Source organism: Pangasianodon hypophthalmus, chromosome 2 (genome assembly GCF_027358585.1).
Source record: "Pangasianodon hypophthalmus isolate fPanHyp1 chromosome 2, fPanHyp1.pri, whole genome shotgun sequence".
Classification (NCBI taxonomy): domain Eukaryota; kingdom Metazoa; phylum Chordata; class Actinopteri; order Siluriformes; family Pangasiidae; genus Pangasianodon; species Pangasianodon hypophthalmus.
In genome coordinates this window covers 12,490,188-12,512,652 of record NC_069711.1, presented here as the reverse complement: position 1 = coordinate 12,512,652, position 22,465 = coordinate 12,490,188, and the positions used below count along the sequence as shown (strand labels likewise).

Below are 22,465 nucleotides of genomic sequence, written 5' to 3'. Positions count from 1 at the left end.
ATCACTCAGAGCTTTCAGCGAGAAAACCCTATGAGGATTGTGAAATAGAAAAGTAAGCCAAACATGAGCGCCGAAAACAATTGCTTTTGCTGCACACTTGGCTGCTCTGGGATTTGCCAAGCTGGGGATTGGGGTTAGACATGGGCAAGTGCTTTGAATACAGATAGCTTAGCTCAAAGGTTAGAGCTAGAGATTGGCAAAAACTTGGCACAGGCTTTTATCAAGAACGAGACAACTAATTTGAAATTCATCATAGGGATGTGGCAGCATTGTTATCCACTTTTTCAATGGCTCCTGAAAGTATGAATTTGCACTCACTATGCTTTTATTAAGCATGCTTAGTTATGGGCATGCTGTCATATTCTGCTCTCAATTTATATTGTAGATAGATTTAAATCGATTTCATATTGTATTTAATTTAGTGATATTCCTGCTATTCCTATTCACTTCCTATTGTATTGCATTCAGGATGTCACAGTTTTCAAATGAATTGATTTCAAATGATTATGGCCAAAAGTAGAACTTTTATTCATCTCAGAGTCACTTTTAAGAAGATGATGCTAAAGACTTTTTAACACATTTGGTGATTTTCTAATAATCTCTGCCTTCTTCTGTTTTCAGGCATAGCTGGCAATCCAGTGCAGTTCAATGAGAATGGGGATGCTCCTGGCCGCTACGATATCTACCAATACCAGATAAATAACAAAACAGCAGAGTACAAAATCATTGGCCACTGGACTGACCAGCTGCATCTTAATGTAAACCTCCTCTTTTAATCCTTATACAGAATATAACAGTACATACTGTATATTTCATTTCTTTTATGCCTTTTCCATGCTTCATATTGTGGGTGTTTTGTTCTATGATTAATGCATGATTTACTTAATGATTTGTTTGAGTAATGATTGAAGAAATGCCTAGGAGAAACCCCTAATTATACATTTGTGGCAAACTGTGAAAAAAAATGATTAGTCAGTACAGATTTTTAAGCAAGACTGATTTTTAGTTGCTACCTGGTATGAATAATGAGCAATATTTTTGCATCACAGATACCAGAGATACAGTGGCCAGGTGGTATAAAGCAAATACCCTCCTCCATCTGCAGTCAACCTTGCAAACCAGGCTGGCGTAAGAAGGTTGTGAAGGGCATCCCATGCTGCTGGCATTGCGAGCGCTGTGATGGCTACCAGTACCAGGCAGACCCATTCACCTGTAAAATGTGCCGCTTCGACTTGCGCCCCAACAAGAACCATACAGGCTGCCAACCAATCCCAATCATCAAGCTGGAATGGAGCTCACCATGGGCTGTCATACCTGTACTCCTTGCCATCATGGGCATTATGGCCACCTTGTTTGTGGTGGTCACCTTCATACGCTACAATGACACTCCAATCGTGAAGGCATCAGGAAGGGAGCTCAGCTATGTCCTGCTTACAGGCATCTTTCTTTGCTATGCCACTACATTCCTGATGATATCATCTCCTGATGTTGGGATCTGCTCACTCCGACGCATTTTCCTAGGACTGGGGATGAGTATTAGCTATGCTGCATTGCTAACCAAGACCAACCGTATTTATCGTATTTTCGAGCAGGGAAAGATGTCAGTGAGTGCCCCACGTTTCATAAGCCCAGCATCCCAGTTATTGATCACTTTCAGCCTGATCTCAGTCCAACTATTAGGGGTTTGTATTTGGTTTGTAGTGGACCCTCCTCAGGCTTTTGTGGACTATGAGGACCAGCGCATGGCGAATCCAGAGCTGGCACGGGGTGTGCTTAAGTGTGACATCTCTGACTTGTCACTCATCTGCCTGCTGGGGTACAGCATGCTGCTAATGGTCACATGCACAGTCTATGCCATAAAGACGCGTGGGGTGCCGGAGACCTTCAATGAGGCAAAGCCCATTGGCTTCACCATGTACACCACCTGCATTATCTGGCTGGCTTTCATACCCATCTTCTTCGGGACATCACAGTCCACAGAAAAGGTAGGAAATGAGTCTGGAACTACAAAGCATGCTAGAAATATGACATGGTATTTGCAACATCGTTTTTCACATAAGACTCTGAGAATATAGACAGTGGAGAGAGAGAGCTAGTGATTTTGTTTTTGGCTCTAATCAAGCTACAGCATATTTATGAGCTGTAATATATAAATAGTTGATCACCATATTAACAATGATGTGTGCACCTGGATAACAAGAAGCTTCTCCTTTGCTGATCTTGTACTGTGTCAAAGATGAAAGCGGCTTTGAAACAGCAAGGCCATCGAATGTTGACTTTCTGAAGATGATGTAACACATGGATAGCAAATGTCCCAGAAAAACAAACAGAAGAAATGAGGATGGACTCATGAGGGAATCTTTTCAAGAATTCATTTAGTTTCAGCTCAGACTCCTTTATTCTGCATTACCCATTTTAACCAGGAAACCTGGGACCTTCTGCCAGTAGGATTTAGATAAGAATCCTTTTACCCCATTACTCTTTAAGTTTCATTATACATTATTGAATTAGCTTCATCCATTAGAACAAACTGAGCCTGCCATGCCAATATAGGAATTGCTTTGCCTAAATACAGGTATTCCTCAAACCTTGGACCAGGTAAAAGGATAAATAAGAATGGCAAGAGTCATTTGAGTACAAAGGAGTGTTAAATCAAAGGAGTATGCAGTTTTACACTGTGTAAATGCTGTAATTAGCAAACCACTGTGTTAGCAGAATGGCCAATATTTCCCTTTGATGAATTATTTGGGAAACTCCTTTCCTTCTCCAGATATGAAACCCATGTTCCATAAATAATCAATCGTTATCTGTATTTTAGTATGTGCTATCAGAGGGATACTGAAGAGAAGAGAAGCAGGAATTTGACTTTGCCCATTTTTTGAAACTTGCATGTAGCACTGGTGATAAGGCTGTGAGTGTCACATGGCAAATTTACATCATTATATTCCCCACAATTTCTGAACGGAATCTGCACTTGAAAACAGCCCAGGCTTAGCATCATCCAAGTTGACAAGCATAGCTGAGCCTGGCCAGGGTAAGATGACTTGTCTTTTAGAGCAATTAAATGCATCTTTATCCCCTGGCAATTGATTTACCTTATCTGTCTGTCTTGTCACCCACTTACCGCCAGGTGTCTAAAAACAGAACGCCTACTCCATCATTTGTGTCGGTGTTTTATGTCAAACTGAACACAATGAATGTCACTCGGGGCATTATGAATCATTTACACCAGACCATGCTGTTTGGTCTCCATTGTGTATAATAAGTCTGCTGAGTGCTTGTTATAAAGGTAAGACTAATGTTGTGTTTTTCTAACCGTAATGACAGGGCTAGTATTGCAAATTGGTGAATACTGGGAAACTGTGAAAGATGATTGCTTGTATTCAGCCTGAAACTTGGAGGAGGGCGTGGCTTAGAGTATTAAATTCCACTGTCTCGCATCACTGTGGTAATTTTATTTGCTTGTCAATGTAACAATTCAGTGTAATACTGTAGTCTCGAAAATGAGGGCAAAAGGACACTGAAATCCAAGTATAAGTGTCTCTATTCGTATCTTCACCCTGCAGAATTGCAGTTGTTATAGTGTTTGTGGGAGATTCTCCTCCATTTTGTTGTTGACAGAGTAATTACTGTCTGTGTAGTGAGAGAGAGCTACATCTCTTCACATACACGTGTGTCTTTCAGAGCTTGAATCAGCAAGAAATACTGTACTGTGGAGTGGAGAGGTGCAAAGTAAAATTACAAAGTAAAATTAGTTTGTTAATGTGCATAAAACTTAAGGCATGGTGGTGCAGTGGGTAGCATTGACACCTCAAAGCTCCAATCCTAAACTCTTAGGCTAGTGACTGTGCGGAGTTTCTCAGGATCTCCCTGTATTCACGTGGGTTTCCTTTAGGTTCTCTAGTTTCCTCTCACTGTCCAAGAACATGCCAGTGTGTGGATTGGCCACACTAAATTGCCCATAGGTGTGAATGAGTGTGTGAATGTGTGTGAATGGATATGCGTGAAGCCCTGTGATGGACTGATGTACTATCCAGGGTGAATTCTCCTGCTTTGTGCCCGGTGTTCCTGGGATTGGCTCCAGGTCCATCATGACCCTGATCAGAAGTAAAGCGGTTACTGAAGATGAATGCAGTAAGGAATTAATGAGTGTGCATATGTCTATTTTGTTTAAGTATCTGTATGTTTTGCTGATGATCATATATCTGTAAAGTCATAGGATGACTTTTCAGCATCAGACTTGTGACAGCAAGAATAAGACCTAATATCCATCACTATAACTTATCTGTTGCTACATACACTTTGTATTCATCAAGACAGCTTGCATTGTTAAAGCTAGCTATTAGCATTCAGCTACTTTATATCCTCAGAGTTATTATCATGCTGGCTAACATTTGAGATTAGAAATGAAGCAGTTGTTAGTTAACCTTGGCTAATGTTTTCCCACATCCTTCGAAATTGCAGCAATTGCACTTTTACTTGAGTAAAGAATTTGTGTACATTTACCACCTCTAGTCTCTTGGTGCACAGAGGAAAGCTGTCATTTTAATTGTTAAAAAATACTTTACAGTGATAATACTCTAAATTTAATTTTGTACCAGTGATGCATTTGGCATTGTTTTACCTCAACATCAATGAACTACTGTATGCCAGTTTTCACCAAAGCCTTGTTAACATTTTCAGCTCTATCTCAGACATGATAGTCTGTGCACTATTCTTAGGAAACATAGATTAGTAGTGCCCATTTGTAGAGGCTTCAAGCCTAATGATCCATAATTATGTAAAGCTGTTATTTTTGTGATCACTTGTAATCGTTCATTTTTGAACATGAAATTTTACAGGATGTATGGTATATTGAGACATTATGTTTGAATATTATTCAAACACGATCCATCCATTTATCCACTACCTACCACAAGAATGATGTTGGGTGACAGAAAATAAAACAGAAATAATACATAACATAAATATTTGGAGAACGAAAAAAGCAATGTTTATTCATATTTTCATGCTATTGGCCACAGAGGTATGATGTCTATGTAGCCTGGCTACTAATATTTACATTAATACTGTTTCAAGGTAGGATTTTAACTAATGACTGAGGATAACGGATGAGGAAGTGTGGCGGTAGCCAGCATAGCGCTAACATTTTGAGGGGGCTTGGTAAAACCTGGATAAAACTTAAAGGTTATCATTCCATGATTTGGATTTTGGATATCAGCAAGAATGTCTGATGCACAGATAAATCAAAAATAAAAGAACATATAGTTTGGATACCATGCTTTTTCCCACTGAGCCTGCTGCCTCAATTCAATTGGCCTGTACGCAAACTTGCCAAAGAAATTAAACAGCACGCAGTACACTACTATGCAAAGTTTTGATCTGTCCATCCAATCCACATAACTTCCTTTCCCTTTGCACCAATGGGACAACAGTAAACCTATTTTAAAAAACCAGATAGAGACAGTCAGCTTTGTGCCAGCTGTTCACATTTTACCCAGACAGTTCACTTAAAAACATGACATAAGTCAATGTGACAGTGAATAATAGGCAATATTGGTGTTTATTCTGATCAGCCTATAAGTATCATTATTGTATAGACACTTTAAACACTATTGGCTGCACAATCATGACCTTATTTCATATACTGTATATGATGATTTGCATATGTATGTATGTTCATAGCATATAGAAAGTGGGGTTTTAAGGCATCTGTATGGACATAAATAGAGACAGGGTGTAAAGCTAATCCAACAGCCAGCATGGGCTTGCATTTTACGCACGTCTCAAGGAGCCCTTGCAAATTGAAACGCTGGTTAAAATGGATGTGTGTGACACGTGTCAAAAATCACTTCAGAAACTTGTCTGGTGTTAATTAGCCTTTGATATAATAATTGAAATGCATCACACTGTGTTGGGTCTTACAAAAATGTTGAAATAAGAAGTTGATGGCGAGAGAAAAGAGATTGAGGACATGTTTGTTCTTAGCCCATAAGAGTTCTTCTTTACTGCTGCAGCAAAGAAGCTGTAGTATGAATTAATACATTTTTATCATTATTATGAAACAAAATGAAAGACTGTAAACTGATTTATGGCCTTAATCAGCTTAGAGAATAGATACAATTAAAATAATTTAAAAAATAATAATAATAATAGCCTTAGTTCTTGGCCCTTCAAGGGCCCAGAAAGGGCCAAGATTGAGTTTGACACTGCCTTAGTTTCAGCAGATCATGGAGGAAATGAGACGGAAGAGGTCTACCTATATGCACTCCATAAGTCTGGCCTGAGAGAGAGGTAAAGCAAAATTAAAGCAAATCTTTGTTGAATTATACACAAAACATACACACATCTAGTCAACATCTACACAACTTGCTCAATGACATTGCATGCAGCTTGTTTGCTAGCAAAAAATGGGGAAAATGTTTGCACAGTGCCATTCTGAATTACTGCTAATGGATGTTAGATGTTAAGATTCCACTTTTTATAGCTTCAGACAAGTTGCAATATTCAGTTGCAATATTCAGTTGCAATTATTCAGTAGCTGACTGTAGTCAATCATGTGTTACTGGCTTAACGAGACCCCAAAAAATAGATTATCTCAATTATTCAAGGGAGGAAATTTGCATGAATGGAACTTTAGATGAATCTGCTTATTACATGGCATATTTTATGAGCGACTGCTGACTTACAACACTGGTGGGTTTAAATCACACATACTGAAGGATGACCGAAATTAGCAGATGATCTAAAACATCTTCCCAGTTAGCAAACAAAGTGCTTTGTTGACTGCTGGGATAATATATCCTTCTGCAGGCAGACCAGACTCTGGTGATACTAACAAGTAATTCACTGACTTACTTAGTACTGATACATAAGTAATTAATTATGATTAATGCACAGTCGGCATTTCAAGGCAGCAAGGGACCCAGCTGTCTGGACTAAATTCATTCCACTAAGTGGCAACAGTACATAGAAGAGTGTTGTCTGTCTTCATTGTGCCTTGAAGGGTTTGGGATCAAACCAAGTAGTACTTGTGACTCAAAAGGCTCAAGGTACAGTACAGGATTTAATATTTGCCATCAAGTAGAAGGGAGTAGGTTCATTTTTAGCTTTTTTTTTAGAGTCTGAGTATAACGTGGATGGCCACAGGAAGCTGGCGGAGAAACATGGGGGAACCTAGGAAAATGAAAGACAATTCAGGCTGCTGCATTTTGTATCAATTGCAAGGATTTAAGTTCAAGGTTCAAGGTTCTTTATTTGTCACATACATATTACATACTTGTGATGTATTAATGTAGTGAAATGTTTTTCCTTAGTGCCTCGTCCCACAGTGCAACAGTGATACATAATAAAACAGAATATAATAAAAGCAGAATGTAATGAATAAAACAGAAAAATAAAATAGAATAGAATCCAGAAGACAAATATAGACATTATATGTAAAAATATGTTTAGCAGCTTTTGGAGGAACGCTTAGCAGAAGATTTAGTGGCATATGCAGTTGCACGGCTCAAGTTTCGAGAGGAACTGAACAAGCATAACCGTTATATCCGCCTTATGTTGTACTGGAGAAACCTGCAGACTAAATAAGTTTTCCAATGTGCCAACAAAAGTTTTCATATGCTTTCAGATAAAGTGATCAGGGAGTTCGTGATGGAAGTGCCAAAATGAAACTGTTGACAAGTAGGAAAGTGAGCATTTGATCAGGGGATGTAGAGGATGAGTGGAATGTCATAAGCATAACTGTGGTAGGAGAAGCCACGGGAAGATTTTGCATCACTGGGAGAGGGGATTTAGGGGGAAAAGATAAGTAAACCAAGCACTGAATCATGTGGGATAAGTTTGAAGTAAATCAAGTAAATCACTGCCATGCTGGTCCAGTAAATCCAAAGCTAATAAGATTGGTTTAACAATGCTGCTAGAATGATGCTGAGAGAACACAACCAACCCAGACTAAGAATATATGTGGGATTTTTATTTTGGCACGTATCTTTGTGCCTTTTTCAAAACTAATAACTTTGCAGCTTTCCAGCTTGCTCACTGCTTTGCTCTGCTCACTGTGAGAGAGAAAGAAAGAGATCACATAAATATAAGTGAGACAGCAATCAGTTGTGCCATGTTAGTCATTACTCATCTAGCTTGTCCCTTGACCACCTCCATCCCAGTGCATACACATGCTAAACCACGCCCACACCTACAGCGGATATTAAAAAGTCTACACTCCCCTGTTAAAATGGCAGGTTTTTGTGAAGTAAAAAAGCCTTAAAACTTGATGCTGCCACCACCATGCTTCACCTTGGGAATGGTGTTCTTTTGGTGATGTTCTTTTTTTTTTGCACCAAACATACCTTTGGAATTATGGAATTATTATACCTTTAGGAATTGGTCTCAACTTTTTGCTACACAGTTTGGTGTGATTTAGTAGGGCTTGGATGTTTTTTGTGAGAAAAGGCTTCCGTCTTGCCACCCTACCCCATAGCCCAGACACATGAAGAATATGAGAGATTGTTGTCTCATTCAGAGAGTAATCTGTACTTAGCAGATATTCCTGCAGCTCAATTAATGTTGCCGTAGGTGTCTTGGCAGCCTCTCTGGTAAGTTTTTGTCTTGTCCTTATATAAATTTTGGAGGGATGTCCTGTTCATGATAATGTCACTCTGGTGCCCCATTTTTTTCCACTTGTTGATGATGGCCTTCACGGTATTCCATGGTACATCTCATGTTTTGGAAATTCTTTTGTACCACTCTCTTGATTGATACCTTTCAACAAGTGAGACACCATGCATGCTTTGTAAGCGCTTTGCAGACCATGGCATCAGTAGTCAGATAAAACCAAGAAGATGTCAAGAAAATCCTACAGAAACAGCTAATCTTTATTTGGGGTTAATCAGAATAATTTCATTGATGACAGCTGTATGATAATTACTTTTGGACATGAGATTGAATGTGATTGGTTCATTCTGAACACAGCAACATCCCCACTTGTGAAAGGGTGTGCACACTTATGCAACCAGTTTATTGTAATGTTTATTTTTCCTATTTTTCCCTAAAATGTTTCTTATTGTTTTTCTCTTATTTTTTTACATTTTCATTTCAGATTGAGGGTGGAAGAAGTTCTGACATGGTTAATCTTAGTTTCATTTTTTTACTTTCACAAAAACCTTCCATTTTAACATGGGTGTGTAGACTTTTTATATGCACTGATTGCATACCCCCACAGCCAGGCACCTGCCATGATGACTGGCAAGGAAGAAAATTCAGCTTGTAACTTGGCAACCTCTGCTCTCTGGAACAGTAAGAGATGGTCTCCAAGAGGGATCTGAGTGGGATTTGATGTTTCCTGAACACTTCTGTTCCAACTCATCTCTCCACCGCCATCACCAAAGCAAATCTCTCCACTACTTGTGAATGTTGATAAATTGTGAATGTTGGTAAATCTGCCAATTAGTCTTGGAAAGTGGTAAAATGCAAAGACAGGGGATAAAGCAGCTGGTGTTGCTCTAAAAAATTGCTAAGTATATAAAAAAGTCATGTGCTGGAAAATGAACAAGCAGTAAAGAAGTAGAGCCTGAAAAAGCTGTGTTGAGGAGAAGTGATATAAGAACAAGAAGAGGTAGCGTATTTGGAAGAGTAAAAGGTTGAGGACTACAGGAGAAGAGTGAAAGAGGTAGGAAGAGGAAGATGACAGACAGTAGGAAGAAGAGAGGGGAGAAAAAGAGAAGAGGAAGATGATAAAGAAGAAGGATCTTAAATGAGATGAGGGCCACTCTAACTGAACATGTTCTCAATTATGGTCTCTCTTTGACAGACACTAGATTGAAACAATCCAGTGGACCTATGCAATATAATAATCAATGACATGCTTGTTCCACAAAAGCAAGACCAGGAACAGCTGGAACTGAGGCAGTTTGTGGTTGAGGCAATTCTTAAATTCCACTATTTAGCACTGGTGGACAAGTGGATTGAAGCACATCCTCGTTTCCTAAAAACGGAAAAGTATCAGCGCAACCCGTATGACAAAGTAACATCTCTAGAGTCCATGGAACCTTGTAGGGAAATTTAGGCAAATACATATCAGGTGTGTATTCAAAACTTGCTGCATTTTTTCCTAGGTGCATTGCATTGTGGATGACATTTAACATAGAGTAAAAAAAAAAATGTTCATAATATAGAGCAGTGGAACTATGCTTGTCCCATAAGTATTTTTGTCTTCAGTGTACCGGTTTGATTTTGGCTCAACAGTTAATAAAAAGACGACAGATCAGTAATTTTGAAAATAATATGTATATATATTTAATTAATTAACACACATTTTTAATGGCTGTTATTTGGAAAAATATGTCTTATTGGTTGAAACAAAAACTGTAGTTATTTCTGGATCTAATCTAGTTACCATGCAAATATTCAAGGCTTTCAAGAACAGGGCTGACACTTTTACAACGCAATCAATTTACAGAAAACAAATGCACCATAGATTCCAGAAAACATACACATACATGTTTTGTCAACAATTTGACCTCCAGAAATGTATGTAACATTGCACAGTCTAATGAACTAGTGGTGACCATACAAATTGAAACATGTGATTGGATCTGGCTGTACTGCACCTGAAAGGTTGCCCGAGAGCAATCAAACTCTTGGAACTCGAGCCAATGTAATCCCCAATCCATACTCCTGGGCCAGGTGTTTTGCTAAAGAGGGTCTTGTACAATTGAGGAGCTCAGGAACAAACCAGGGAGTCACTGCCACACACCACGGATCTTTGTTCTGTGTGCCACCTGGAGGCTATATAAAATAAATTATTATACACACTGACCAGGAGGGCAAAAGGACAGGGTCTCAATTTACTCCTGGGGTCTATTTGTGCATGTGCTTGATGTTCACACTGATTTGTCTAACATCTTGAAAACCTTTGCCCCATTACACTAGTTGCTACACAAAGCCAGTTGTTTGAACACTCACAATGTATTCGGATGGCTTATGCATCCAGTGTTTATTGTGACAGCTGATTTGACTTTAAGCATCTAATCCAGATCTATTCACATGTTTCAATTTGTATTGCCACCACTAGTTCATTAGACTGTGGAATGTTACATACATTTCTGGAGGTCAAAGTGTTGGTAAAACGTGTGTATGTTTTCTCTAATCCATGCATGGTTTTCTGTAAATTGATTGCGCTGTAAAGGTGTCAGCCCTGTGCTTGTAAGCCTTGAATGTTTGCATGGTATCTTGGGAACATTTCTACTGATTAGCCAAGGACATAGTATTGTAGTATTATGTCTTTATCTTCATTATGTATTTTCTCTCCATTATTCTTGATGCACTAGCAATTATTGCTGCAAAGCACTAATATCTAATGAAAGACCTGGTCTTTTCATTCTGAAGAAGCTCCCCCCGATTGGCTTGGTTCTGGCAAGGACTCTCCCCGCAGGACAGTGGACAGAGATCACAGCAATGAGTCACTATTAATAATGCTGTGCCAGAAACCTAGCGCTGAGGTTATGTATCGGGGAGGACAAACACACAGCAGTGTTTTAAACCAACAGCAGGAGGTTCACAGTAGAGCTGAGATGAAGATGAGCCATTAGTGCATTTTGGTAATGTGAGAGCTGGAAAACATTGTGCGCACACACGTATACTCTTTCTGAGACTGATTGCTTAAAAGTCAGTTATTGTTTGAAAGCAAGCTTCATCTTTAATGGACAACAGACATATACAGTATTCACCAAAATATCCAAATGGTGCAGCTAAATTCCAATTCATGGCATTATGTATGGCATACTGCTTTTGCAAATGTGTGTTTCTAAACGGAATATTGCTAAAATAAATCTAGCTGTTGTAGTGTTCCATAATAAGAGAACAAACCAAGCTTACATAACACAATACAACTGCCACAATACTGTCTTACATGCTTCCTTCATGAGTGAATTCACCCATGCTGAAAATATAAGTGATGTGAACATTATGTCAAACCAAACTGCACAGACATTTTGAAGGTACATGCACACGACAGGCAGATGGTGAACAAAATGTGAATAATGAAGATACCTTTGTTATTTTTCTCCCCTCTTGTACAGATGTACATCCAGACAACGACTCTAACCATCTCAGTGAGTCTGAGTGCTTCTGTGTCTCTGGGACTGCTCTACATCCCCAAAATCTACGTGGTACTCCTCCATCCTGAGCAGAATGTGGCCAAGCGGAGCACACGTAGCCTGAAGGCTGTGGTCACTGCTGCCACCATGTCCAACAAATTCAACCCGAAGGCCAGCCTGCGGCCTAATGGTGAGGCCAAGACCGAGCTGTGTGAGAACCTGGAAACGCAAGGTGAGAGGGTCTGGAGGGAAAGCTATGACTGTCCTCCTTAGTTTGAACACAGGGCTGGTGCCAGTTATAGGCATCATAGGCAGTTGCCTAGGGCCTCTGTATTGCCTGGGGCCTTCACCTCAATGCTCTGGATCAATGGAAACAGCAAATTCATTCTTTTATCTGCACAAACCACTTTATCCTGATCAGGGTTGCAGTATATCGCAGGGCACCATACACATACACATTTGCACGCTCATTCACACCTGGGTCAATTTAGAGTCACAATCCACCTACACAAATATATTTGTGAGGTGGGAGGAAACGCACACAGACATGGACACAACACCCACACAGCATTACCCAGTGCACCACCGCGCCACCTGAAAAATACATTAATAAATTTACACATGGGCATTACATTTGTTTTTAGAAAATATCTTTAAGACAATGAAAAATATATATTCAATCTAGCATGTCCAGACTTTTGACTAGTAGCGTATATATTTTAAAATATATTTTAAGCATATATTAAAAGCACAAAAATTAATTTTATGCAATCAGCAAAACCACTTTAAAGTGATGTTGCTATTGTTTTGTGTTTTCATTTTTTTTCCAAGCTAGCCAGTTACAGCACCATTTGTTTTATAGCAGCAAAATGTGACAACTATGAAATAGCATTGTTTATTGCACAACCTCACTCGGATAATTTCCTAAAACATGGGTTCTACCAGGGCCACTACTTCTAACATAAAGGCCTATTCAAAAATGTCACTAAACATCACGAAAGTGTGAAATATTCTCAAGCTTTTTTTCACACCACAATCCTTCATACCAAGCCTGATATTTGCCATATGAACAAAAAGTTAGCAAAAATCTGAAAAGGTTGCAACATAAAACATAAAATGATGTCCAAAAGCATGATAATGGGGCAATGTAATTCTTTAAAAAAAGGCTCACATAAAGTGAGATACTATATCATACACAATATATTAACTATTAGTGACAGGTTTCACCTAAGTAAGAATGACTGTGGACCAGTTTGCTGTGTTACTGCAAGTGTTGCACGGTCTCTAAACAACAAAAAATACAAACAGCTAATCAAACTGAGAAGCATATTGTTATCTATTTTTAAACTTTTAAATTTTAAATTAATAACAACTGTAAAGCCAAAAGCATTTATTGGATTTCACTGTAAATCACTGTTTGTTAGTTTTGGTCCAGTACTGACACATACTGTACATGGTTTCTTACTTACTTTTAGCTGTTTCTATCAGTACAGGATCAGTACTAATGTTTCATTACTTTGTATGTTAACATTTTTATGCAATGTTTTTCATCAGTGCCATAAACAACAGCTTACTGTAGATGTGTTACTGTGTTAAACTGGTAGTATAATTTTCAGTGATTTAGAGTCTGCACAAGACTGTGTTTTTTTTAAATCCCACTCCCATTATGTCCTGAAGGAATTCCTCCTGCAAGAATTAGGTTTAAGTAAAATCATTGCACTATGGCATAGTAAAATCAATTGTGACCAGTGCTGTGCTAAAGAGTGCTTTCATTGCCACCCAGTTTAAAGCCTGTCAGAGCATGCAAGCTGACAAAGGCCGATCCAGACACATTTCAGAAGCTACTGAGGCCAGTGGTGAACATGGCAGTCATTATCACTCTGGCAAGACCTCCCAGATGCTGCTGTAGACATAGCATGCTTCATCCAAGGAAGCTGGTCATGGTGCTATAATAAGACTCTGTAAGACTCTGTTGACAGTCATGAGCTTCTGCGCTGCTAATTCTCAGTTCCAGAATGTTGTCCACACATGGACACATTTTAAGAATTGGCATGTCCTTAAATAGTACAGTATGATAGACGTGTTTATTTGTTTGTTTGTTTGTTTGTTTAACTTTTTTTAAATATTGAAGCTCGATATTTTAAATGCAGCCTGTGTTAACTGAAGTGTGGTTTGACAAATTCTGCTGTTGTTTATCAGCATTTAAGTTCACTAATAAAGCAGCCTAAAAATATGTCTTGAATATAAAAAAATAAATAATTCTTTGCTTTAATTATGGAAAAAGCAACTAATCGACTACTTTTTTGTAATTATTACTCGACTAGTAAAAATTATGCAGTCATGCATCCAATAACACAAATAAAAGCTCTCTCTCACACACACACACACACGAAAAAAACGTGTAGCTGTGATGAGTGATGAGATTAATATGTGGATTATGGTTGTAACCAATTCTGAATATATTATTCAGAATGAACAGATAAATTATTCTACACAGATACAAATAATACATTTATTTTGCCAGAAAGGTTCACATGGCATCTGGTTGAGACTAGGGGTGTGCATTGGGACTGGAATCACACGGCAAGCAACTGAAAAGTCACGTGAGTGGGTGGTCAGATATGAAGTCCATGGGTCAAAGAAACACCACATTAATTAACATGAACCTGAACAATGCATTTATGTTGTTCTTTCATTCATCCTTAGTAAATGCCTGGTCAGGGTCATGGTGGTTTAAATTAGGCTACTGGTTTGTTTATATTTTAAGAAATAGAACCAACTTCATTAAAAACATGCCACGAGCAGGTACAAACAAAAACAAGAAAAAAAAAAGAAAGAAATAATAAACCCCTTCCAGTTCAGACCATGCCCACTTCGGGTTTAACTTTGAATGCATATACAGGTGCAAATATTTGGAGCACTAGACAGAGACAGATGTACATACAGGCATAGTGTTACACCCCTAATGTAAATGTTGGCTTTGGCCCAAAATCAGCAATTAGGATGAAATTTCATTTGAATCAATGCAGCAGCAAATTACTGGAAAACATTATCTATTAAGGACATCTAAACTGGGTATCAGTCTGATCCACGTTTTTCAAGAATGCTGTCCCCATTTTACTTTTCCTAATTCTGTGATGAAAATAACCTTCATTTACGACAGCAGGCCAGCTGTCATTTAAACAAACATCATTCCCATCTAGTAAAAGTTGAATTGGCTCTTTAATACACTGCTTACCATCTCACAATGTGGCAGATGATTTGCTCTTCAAACATTACTCACAGCTAGTAAAAGGTTAAATTGGCAGTCTTATTCACTGCTTGGGCCTGGCCCAGTATAAATTACCAAAAGGCAAACTGGTTTACTCTCAGTAGCACAAGCACTGAGTCACTAATTTGAATATGTATAAAACCATGCAGTAGACAGATGGGCTGTGCAAAACAGCAATAAATAAACCATAAACAGCTGAATCAGCTGTAGCAACTTTCTGTGATTATGTGTACCCACTCCTCCAACCTGTACAGACAGAGATAGGAAAGTCTGTGGAAAGAGATAGCTTCCATATTGTAGAGAATTTACACTTGGGGTAAAGACTCACAAGTAATACTATCTATAAGTAATACTACTACCTAGTGACAAACCCAATAGAATATGTGTCACACTAATGCACAGGCGATATTTATAAGTATTTAAATGGTGCTACCAAAGACAAGTTGAAGGAGAATTAAAATTCTGATTTGACATTTTTCTATTGAACTATCCATGACACCAACAACCTGCATGGTTTAGAGATAAATATATCATGCTGTTTCCTCTTTTTCAGGACTTAGCCCCAAACAAACATACATCAGCTATAGCAACCATGCAATCTAGAAAAAAATGAAAGAAAAAAAAAAAAGGCTGATTCCTAAGAGTGACTTGTGGAAGACAGCCTCTTAAGGTGAACCAATCTTCTGGTTTCCAGATGGAGGAGAGATTTGAACACAGCCTGCTGACTCCATCCATACCTTGTGGTCTAAGAAGATCATGAGAAGACCCTGAGGGAAAAGTGGGATGTCCATGGTGTTTCAGTGATGGTACTGTATCTCACATCAATAACTGGCATCCAGCAGAACTGACCCCATGCTGGAACCATCTGCAAAATCCCATTACAACTTCTTTTTATCATCTGTCTTATAATTTGATGTCATTGTTGAAGTGACACCAAAATAACGACCAGGCTTCAACATATCACTTTCAGGTGTTCATTCATAGGGGGAGTGGCTGAGATCTCTTTTTCCCAGCAGGGGTTCTCATGTTTTCCTCTTGGTGATGGTGACAAGAGCAAAATCCATTGTTTACAGATGTTGAGCATGCTGGTTTGGTTTGGGCATCCTGTGTTGTGTTTTTTCTTTCTTTCCTTTTGTTAACATTTCTGGAATGCATTTAAACCATGTTGCTGTGCTCTTATCACACTATGAGCCCTTATGATAAACTGTTTAGGTGTAAGGAATTTTGGGATAATGTTCGCTTGTGCTTGAGTACGAACCCCTTATGAAGTCTAACTAACTAACCTTGCGCTGTGGTCCAAAACACTCAATAGCTATCACTGCCAACTGTGCTTTGGCAAAATGCGAAATCACAATTTAGTACTTAGCTCATTAAAGAGTATTTTACTCCTTGAGTCCCCTTGTTGATTAATTACTCTTAGACATGATTCCAGTACGAAAAACTAAAATCACAAGTTTCCTATTCTTATGAGCAATTTGAAAAGAGAACATTTAAAACAGGATGCATAAAGCTTACATGAGACAAGAACCGGAAAAAGATATTAATTTAAAGAACTGTCAAGTGATATATTACAGCAATGCGTGTTGTGGATGTCCTGTGAAATTAAGACTCACCGCCTATGATTTCTCCTCTGTTTATTTTTGCACTATTTGTGTTGCTGAATGCAATATGTTCATACTGACCGTGCTAAATAGCAACTTAATGTGTGTTCCGGTAATGTTTGCATTTGTCTAAAAAAAAAAAAAAAAAAAAAGAAGAAGAAGAAAAAGAAAAAGAAAAAAAATAAACGGTGCCTGTACTGAAGTATTTGTAAAATATGAAAATTGAGGTATGTGGAGCATGATCATTTTTATACATAAGTTGTTTCTAATAAAAATGTTTTTTTTTTCAATATTCACTGTATATCTTTACTACGTCCTTCATGGATGAATGTGATTTTCTCCATTAGTGACAAATAATTACCTCGTCATATGATTTAATCAAATACGTATTCATCTGACAAATTAGTGCCACTAAAACTGTTGGATTAGAATTAGAGTTGTATAATACCGTGATTAGCCGTTATTATGGTGTGTTCAGACTGTGCAGTAGGGGTTATTCATGCAACTCAATTCCACAATGCCATAAAAGAAGGAAAGCAGACTATTTATTTTAATGCAACTGCAACCTCCTTTATATATTTCCATGAAGAACATTTTCTGCTTCTTTTCTATCAAGAAGAACATTTTTGTCATCTCATTAATGGTGCTTAAATACTTAGGTAGACAGAAGAGGCAACAAAAGTGGTATTAAAGAAATGTGTTTAGTTAGAGATATATATTTTGCAGGACGTGACCATCCATCATAGATTGAATTTAAACTGGCCCATTAGTATTTGTGAGTTATGTGGGCCATCAGTTCAAACAGTGCAGAAGCAGACAGGTGCTATAAAGTAGAGCTATGGTAGTGAGACTCCTTGATGTAAAACAGCACAGCTAGAGATAAATTATTGCTCACATCGGACTTATTTAGGTCCTGCTATAATATAGGGTATAAAACAGGGGGCTGATTGGAATGCCAGTCCATCTTTCTGTCAAACATGACAGCACTGTAGCAGTAGGGGAAACAGGAAAGTAAAGGCAACAGAAGATACAATGGCAGAATGCAGTAAACTGTATGTGTATTTGGAGATTTATAATGAATTGCAAATGAAATGAATTCCACAGTAGTCTATTCAATGTTTAATAACTTGTTTATGCATATTTCACTTGTTCATTTGAGTATAATTACTTGTTAATCTAATCACAACAGGTTTGTTCACTGACATACTTACGTAAATGTGCATGGTATATTTTATCACTTCATGACTGGACGTGTTCATTCAAACGGCATGCTTAGACGCTGTAGACGGGGTGTATTGTGTTCAGTGAAACAGCACCACTGTGTGGTTGGGCCGTAAAGCCTCTGAAGTGGATTCACACAGACATGCACAAAACCATAAATGATAAAATCAGAAATAATTAAATGTTGTGATGGACCGGCGGAGTTCACCTGTCTCTAGAGCCATTGGATAAAGAGGAAAGGTCAATAAAATTATGTTTAAATAATACATATTCTGATTGCACAAAGGTAACACCAATTCAGACTCAGTGATAATGTGATATCACTGAAAATGTCAAGCATTCATTATAATTTACAGTAAGTGGAACTGTTAGTTTGCAGTCATTATATGGTGAACAAGGTGAACATTGCTTGTCGAGATTTATTAAGCCTGGTTACAAAACTGAGGTATTAAACAGATGTATAAGATGTATAAATATCTATAAATAACCATAGCATGTGTGTACATGAAAATGAGTGTAGGATATCTGGCACCTGCTATCTGGATCAGCACTCTTTTTTTTTTTTTTTTTTTTTTTTTTTACAAAGGTGTCAATTTATTATTGAGACAAGCAAAGCAGAGTAAAGTTGTTATTCACTTCAAACAATGAAAATGGCAGTTTGGCTGCAAGAAACAAGGAGCCTGCGAAAAAGCAAAAAGCAAAGCAAAAGTAATTAACTAAAACAACACAAAGTCTGTTACTATTTTTGCCTGATTTTTGGAGAAAAAGTTGCACCTAGAATATCATCCATCTAAGAGTCCAAAACTCCAATTTCCTTTTAGAGTGAACAATCAAGAGTCAAGCAATAAAAGTCTGAAAATACTTAGTATAGTATAGTTAGTGAAGCACATTCACACCCTTTTATTTGACTACACACTCAGCATAGATTTCACGTCAGTTGTCAGAGCATGGAATAAATATTTTTTTATATGGATGTGTCACAAACATTTTTAATGTTGACTATTTTTTAAGTTGACTATTTTTTAAGTTGACTTTTAGGTGCCTTGCCTTGTTTAATGATTTTGCGGTATCCATGTGAGAATGTTGTGCAGGGTCTAAAGGGGACTCATTTGTTCTCCCTTTCATTACATTGCTACTCTACCTCCATGGCCATTTGATTGATGAAAAGTGACCTGTAGTTGCTGTGATAAACAGCCTCTCTCCAACTTGTCAGTAAGATATCTGGCATAATGTCTTGCTTTTACTTGTCAGCAGATTGGACTGTGTAATTTGACCAGTGCAATCGTGACAATGCCCAAGTGAATAAAGCCTGTAATCAAATCTCCACTGGGGGCCTGTACACTGCAAATTACTTCATGTTGGTGTTGTGGCAGCATTAATTTGCACTCGCTGAAAGATGAAAATAGTAGTGCATTCATTCAGCATGCAAAATCCATCATACAGGTGTACAGCCCTATATAAACAGCAGGACAATTTTCAAATAATCAAACTAATATAATAAACATGTGTATTCAACAACTGCTATTAAGCCTCAGAGGATGGTGTGCTGGTACATCATACTGTAAAAAACAACCTGGTCAATATCACAGGGCATAAAGCAGAGACGCATAAAGTTCTCTGAATCAATTGTGAGACAACTCTCAAGAAAAATCAATGTATGTAATAAGGATCTGAGGATGCTGCATTATCCAATTCAAAGTGCATTAACTTAAGACTGTGCTAATAACTTATCAAAGGCAGTGTCACATAAGGCAAAACATACTATATTCCAGATTAAAAATTATAATGGCCAAATTTGGTTGCCATTTTTCATAAAAAATGTAACAGCAACTGAGAGATTGTACTTTTAAACATAAGCAAGAGAAGTGAGCACCTTTATTTTCATAATGAAATAAAATAATACCATTATGATGGGGAAGTTTAGGAATTGCATCTTTATCTCTTAAAATAATGAAAAAGACATTGTCATGATATATTTAGAATAGCTTTAGAATAGCACAGAATAGAATAGAATACCTCCTTTATGTAGTTACAGGTTCTGCATGCTACCTTAATGGGTGTAATCTATAGACCCATAAAAACAATAATACTGAAGTGTTCTACTTGCAGTTTTAAATCCCTTCAGTGTATACTATATGACTAAAGGTTTGTCATTCACACCCATATGTGCTTTTTGAACATCACATCTATTCTTCTGTGAAGGTTTGCGGGGATTTGCACATTCAGCCGTAAAAGCATTAGTGAGGTCAGACAGTGATGTCGGGTGATGAGGCCTGGGACGTAGTCTGTGTTCTAATTCATCCCAAAGGTGTTCAGTGGGGTTGAGGTCAGGGCTCTGTGTATGGCCACTTGACTTCTTCCACTCCAACCTTGGCAAATCATGTCTTCATGCACCTCGCTTTGTACACAGGGGCATTGTCATGCTGGAACAGGTTTGGGCCTGTTAGTTTCAGTGAAGGGAAACTATAATGCTACAGCATACAAAGACATCCTATACAGTCATGTGCTTCTAACTTTGTGGCAACAGTTTGGGGAAGAACCACATATGGGTGAGATGGTCAGGTGTCTACAAACTTTTGGCCATATAGTGCACAATACGGAAAGAAGTTATACTTTAAATCTCTATTCCTAAGCATGATGTTTTAGAGCTTTCACTTAATTATCAGTGCCTCCGTGATGCAGGTGAGTGTGAAAAGTGAAAATAGTATGCAGAGCTGTGACCCTCCAGGAATTAGGTTTCACCTCCATGGTCTACTGAATTTTAGTAGGTAACACCTAGTGAATCTTTACCAGTCTATCTTGTTTACTTCTGCAAATGATTATCTAAATTCACTTCTTTCATGTGTCGGGCATCTCATGACACAACCCTTAGTCTTATTTAGATGCAGTTCCTGGTAGATTTAATTTCTACAGATTCTGTCCCTGGGGGTCTTTTACACACAACTCAACAGATAATTATCATGCACTTCATATAGTGAATCAGGTGCTTTGATGCAGAAAATACGCAAAAGCATGCAGTGTGTGGGCCAACACAAACGCTTCTTATTCCGGAATGAGCCCCCATCCTCTGCTCACTCTGTAGTGCAAACTAAAACCTTTTCTTGTTAGAACTGTAAAGGAAGATCAACATAACAGTTGTATTCCATTCAACCATATGCTTTGGTGTGTGTGTGTGTGTGTGTGTGTGTGTGTGACATATCTTTTCAAGTTATGGATGATAAATTATGGCTTATCCATGGCCTGCACTTAACATGTCTATAAGAACTAAAAGACTGTGCACTGAAATCCAAGGGATTAATGAATGCAGTGTCAGTATATAATAGGAACATGAATGCAAGAAGTAATATTATAGCCTATGCAATCTCTTATCTTGTAGTACTGTGGAAAGAAAGAGAGCCCATTTTCCCTGTGCCGCACATGGAGTTCAAAGCTATCAAACAATCTGTTCACAATATGCTTTATGAAAGGAGCTCTTTGATTATAAGATGTCCTCATAAATGTTTACGTGACCAGAGCTGCATGTTTCTCACCATGTACATGGCACGCTCTCTCATCCGATTCTCCAGCAGCTCAGAAGCTTTCAGCAGACCCCATGGCTCAAAATCGGGCCAAAGTGCAAATCAAATCTGAAAAAAAGAAAGAAAATTGGTCTAACACTTTTACAAACTAAAATGTATGTAAAAATAATTGACATGAAGAATTTTATTACTTCAGTGTTATAATTCAATTAATGTGAATTTACTTTCTTTGCAACACCTAAGAAATACACATAATATAGAGTGCATTGGTTTATTAGTTAAGGATGTCACTGGATTACAGAATATATTTTGCCAGACTGTAGGCCCTCCTGAGCCATATCATGTTCCTGCATGGGAGCTGACACTAATCCAGCTCAGCGTGGCTGACTGGTAGCATATGATCCATCCTAAAAAAATAACTGAGGACACACTGGCAAGTTAAAACAACCCTACAGTCTGCTTATTTTCCTGAGAAAATCAACTAATCTTTACTACTTGTACAACAGTCATAATTACAAAACAAAGAAGACATTGTAAATAATGAGTTGCACACAGTCCTGCTCAGTATTTACCACCCACACCTCTCAGTTTGCAGAAATAATATAGTTGCTAACAAGTGCTGTCAAAGTCTTGCAAAATTTTTCAACCCACAAGAATACTGAAAGTAGCACAGGTCAAGCAGGGCTTCTTTATTTTAACTATTGCAATTTCTTTCCATCTAAAACATGTGTTTACTGAGGTGAGAAAATGACAATAATC

The 22,465-nt window shown here is 38.0% G+C and overlaps 1 protein-coding gene and 1 long non-coding RNA gene across 7 annotated transcripts in view; one reads left to right on the top strand and one right to left on the bottom strand.

Moving 5' to 3' along the window:
• The window catches only part of grm4 (glutamate receptor, metabotropic 4), a 147,915-nt gene extending 130,234 nt beyond the window's left edge, over nucleotides 1–17,681 (top strand). For 2 of the 3 annotated variants that reach the window (XM_034313851.2, XM_026919846.3), the window contains 4 exons: nucleotides 622–758; nucleotides 1,050–1,985; nucleotides 12,078–12,327; nucleotides 15,920–17,681. In XM_034313851.2, the coding sequence (XP_034169742.1) occupies nucleotides 622–758; nucleotides 1,050–1,985; nucleotides 12,078–12,327; nucleotides 15,920–15,969 (1,373 nt within the window). In that variant the 3' untranslated portion in view covers nucleotides 15,970–17,681. The remainder of the gene's footprint in view (nucleotides 1–621; nucleotides 759–1,049; nucleotides 1,986–12,077; nucleotides 12,328–15,919) is intronic. The other variant, XM_026919856.3, reaches the window with a different exon arrangement.
• The window catches only part of LOC128317944 (uncharacterized), a 69,085-nt gene that overhangs the window by 2,942 nt on the left and 43,678 nt on the right, over nucleotides 1–22,465 (bottom strand). For 2 of the 4 annotated variants that reach the window (XR_008301331.1, XR_008301333.1), the window contains exon 3: nucleotides 19,855–21,814. This is a non-coding gene — a long non-coding RNA (uncharacterized LOC128317944). Of the gene's footprint in view, nucleotides 1–18,178; nucleotides 21,815–22,465 lie in introns of those variants that run through there. The other 2 variants (XR_008301332.1, XR_008301330.1) reach the window with 2 other exon arrangements.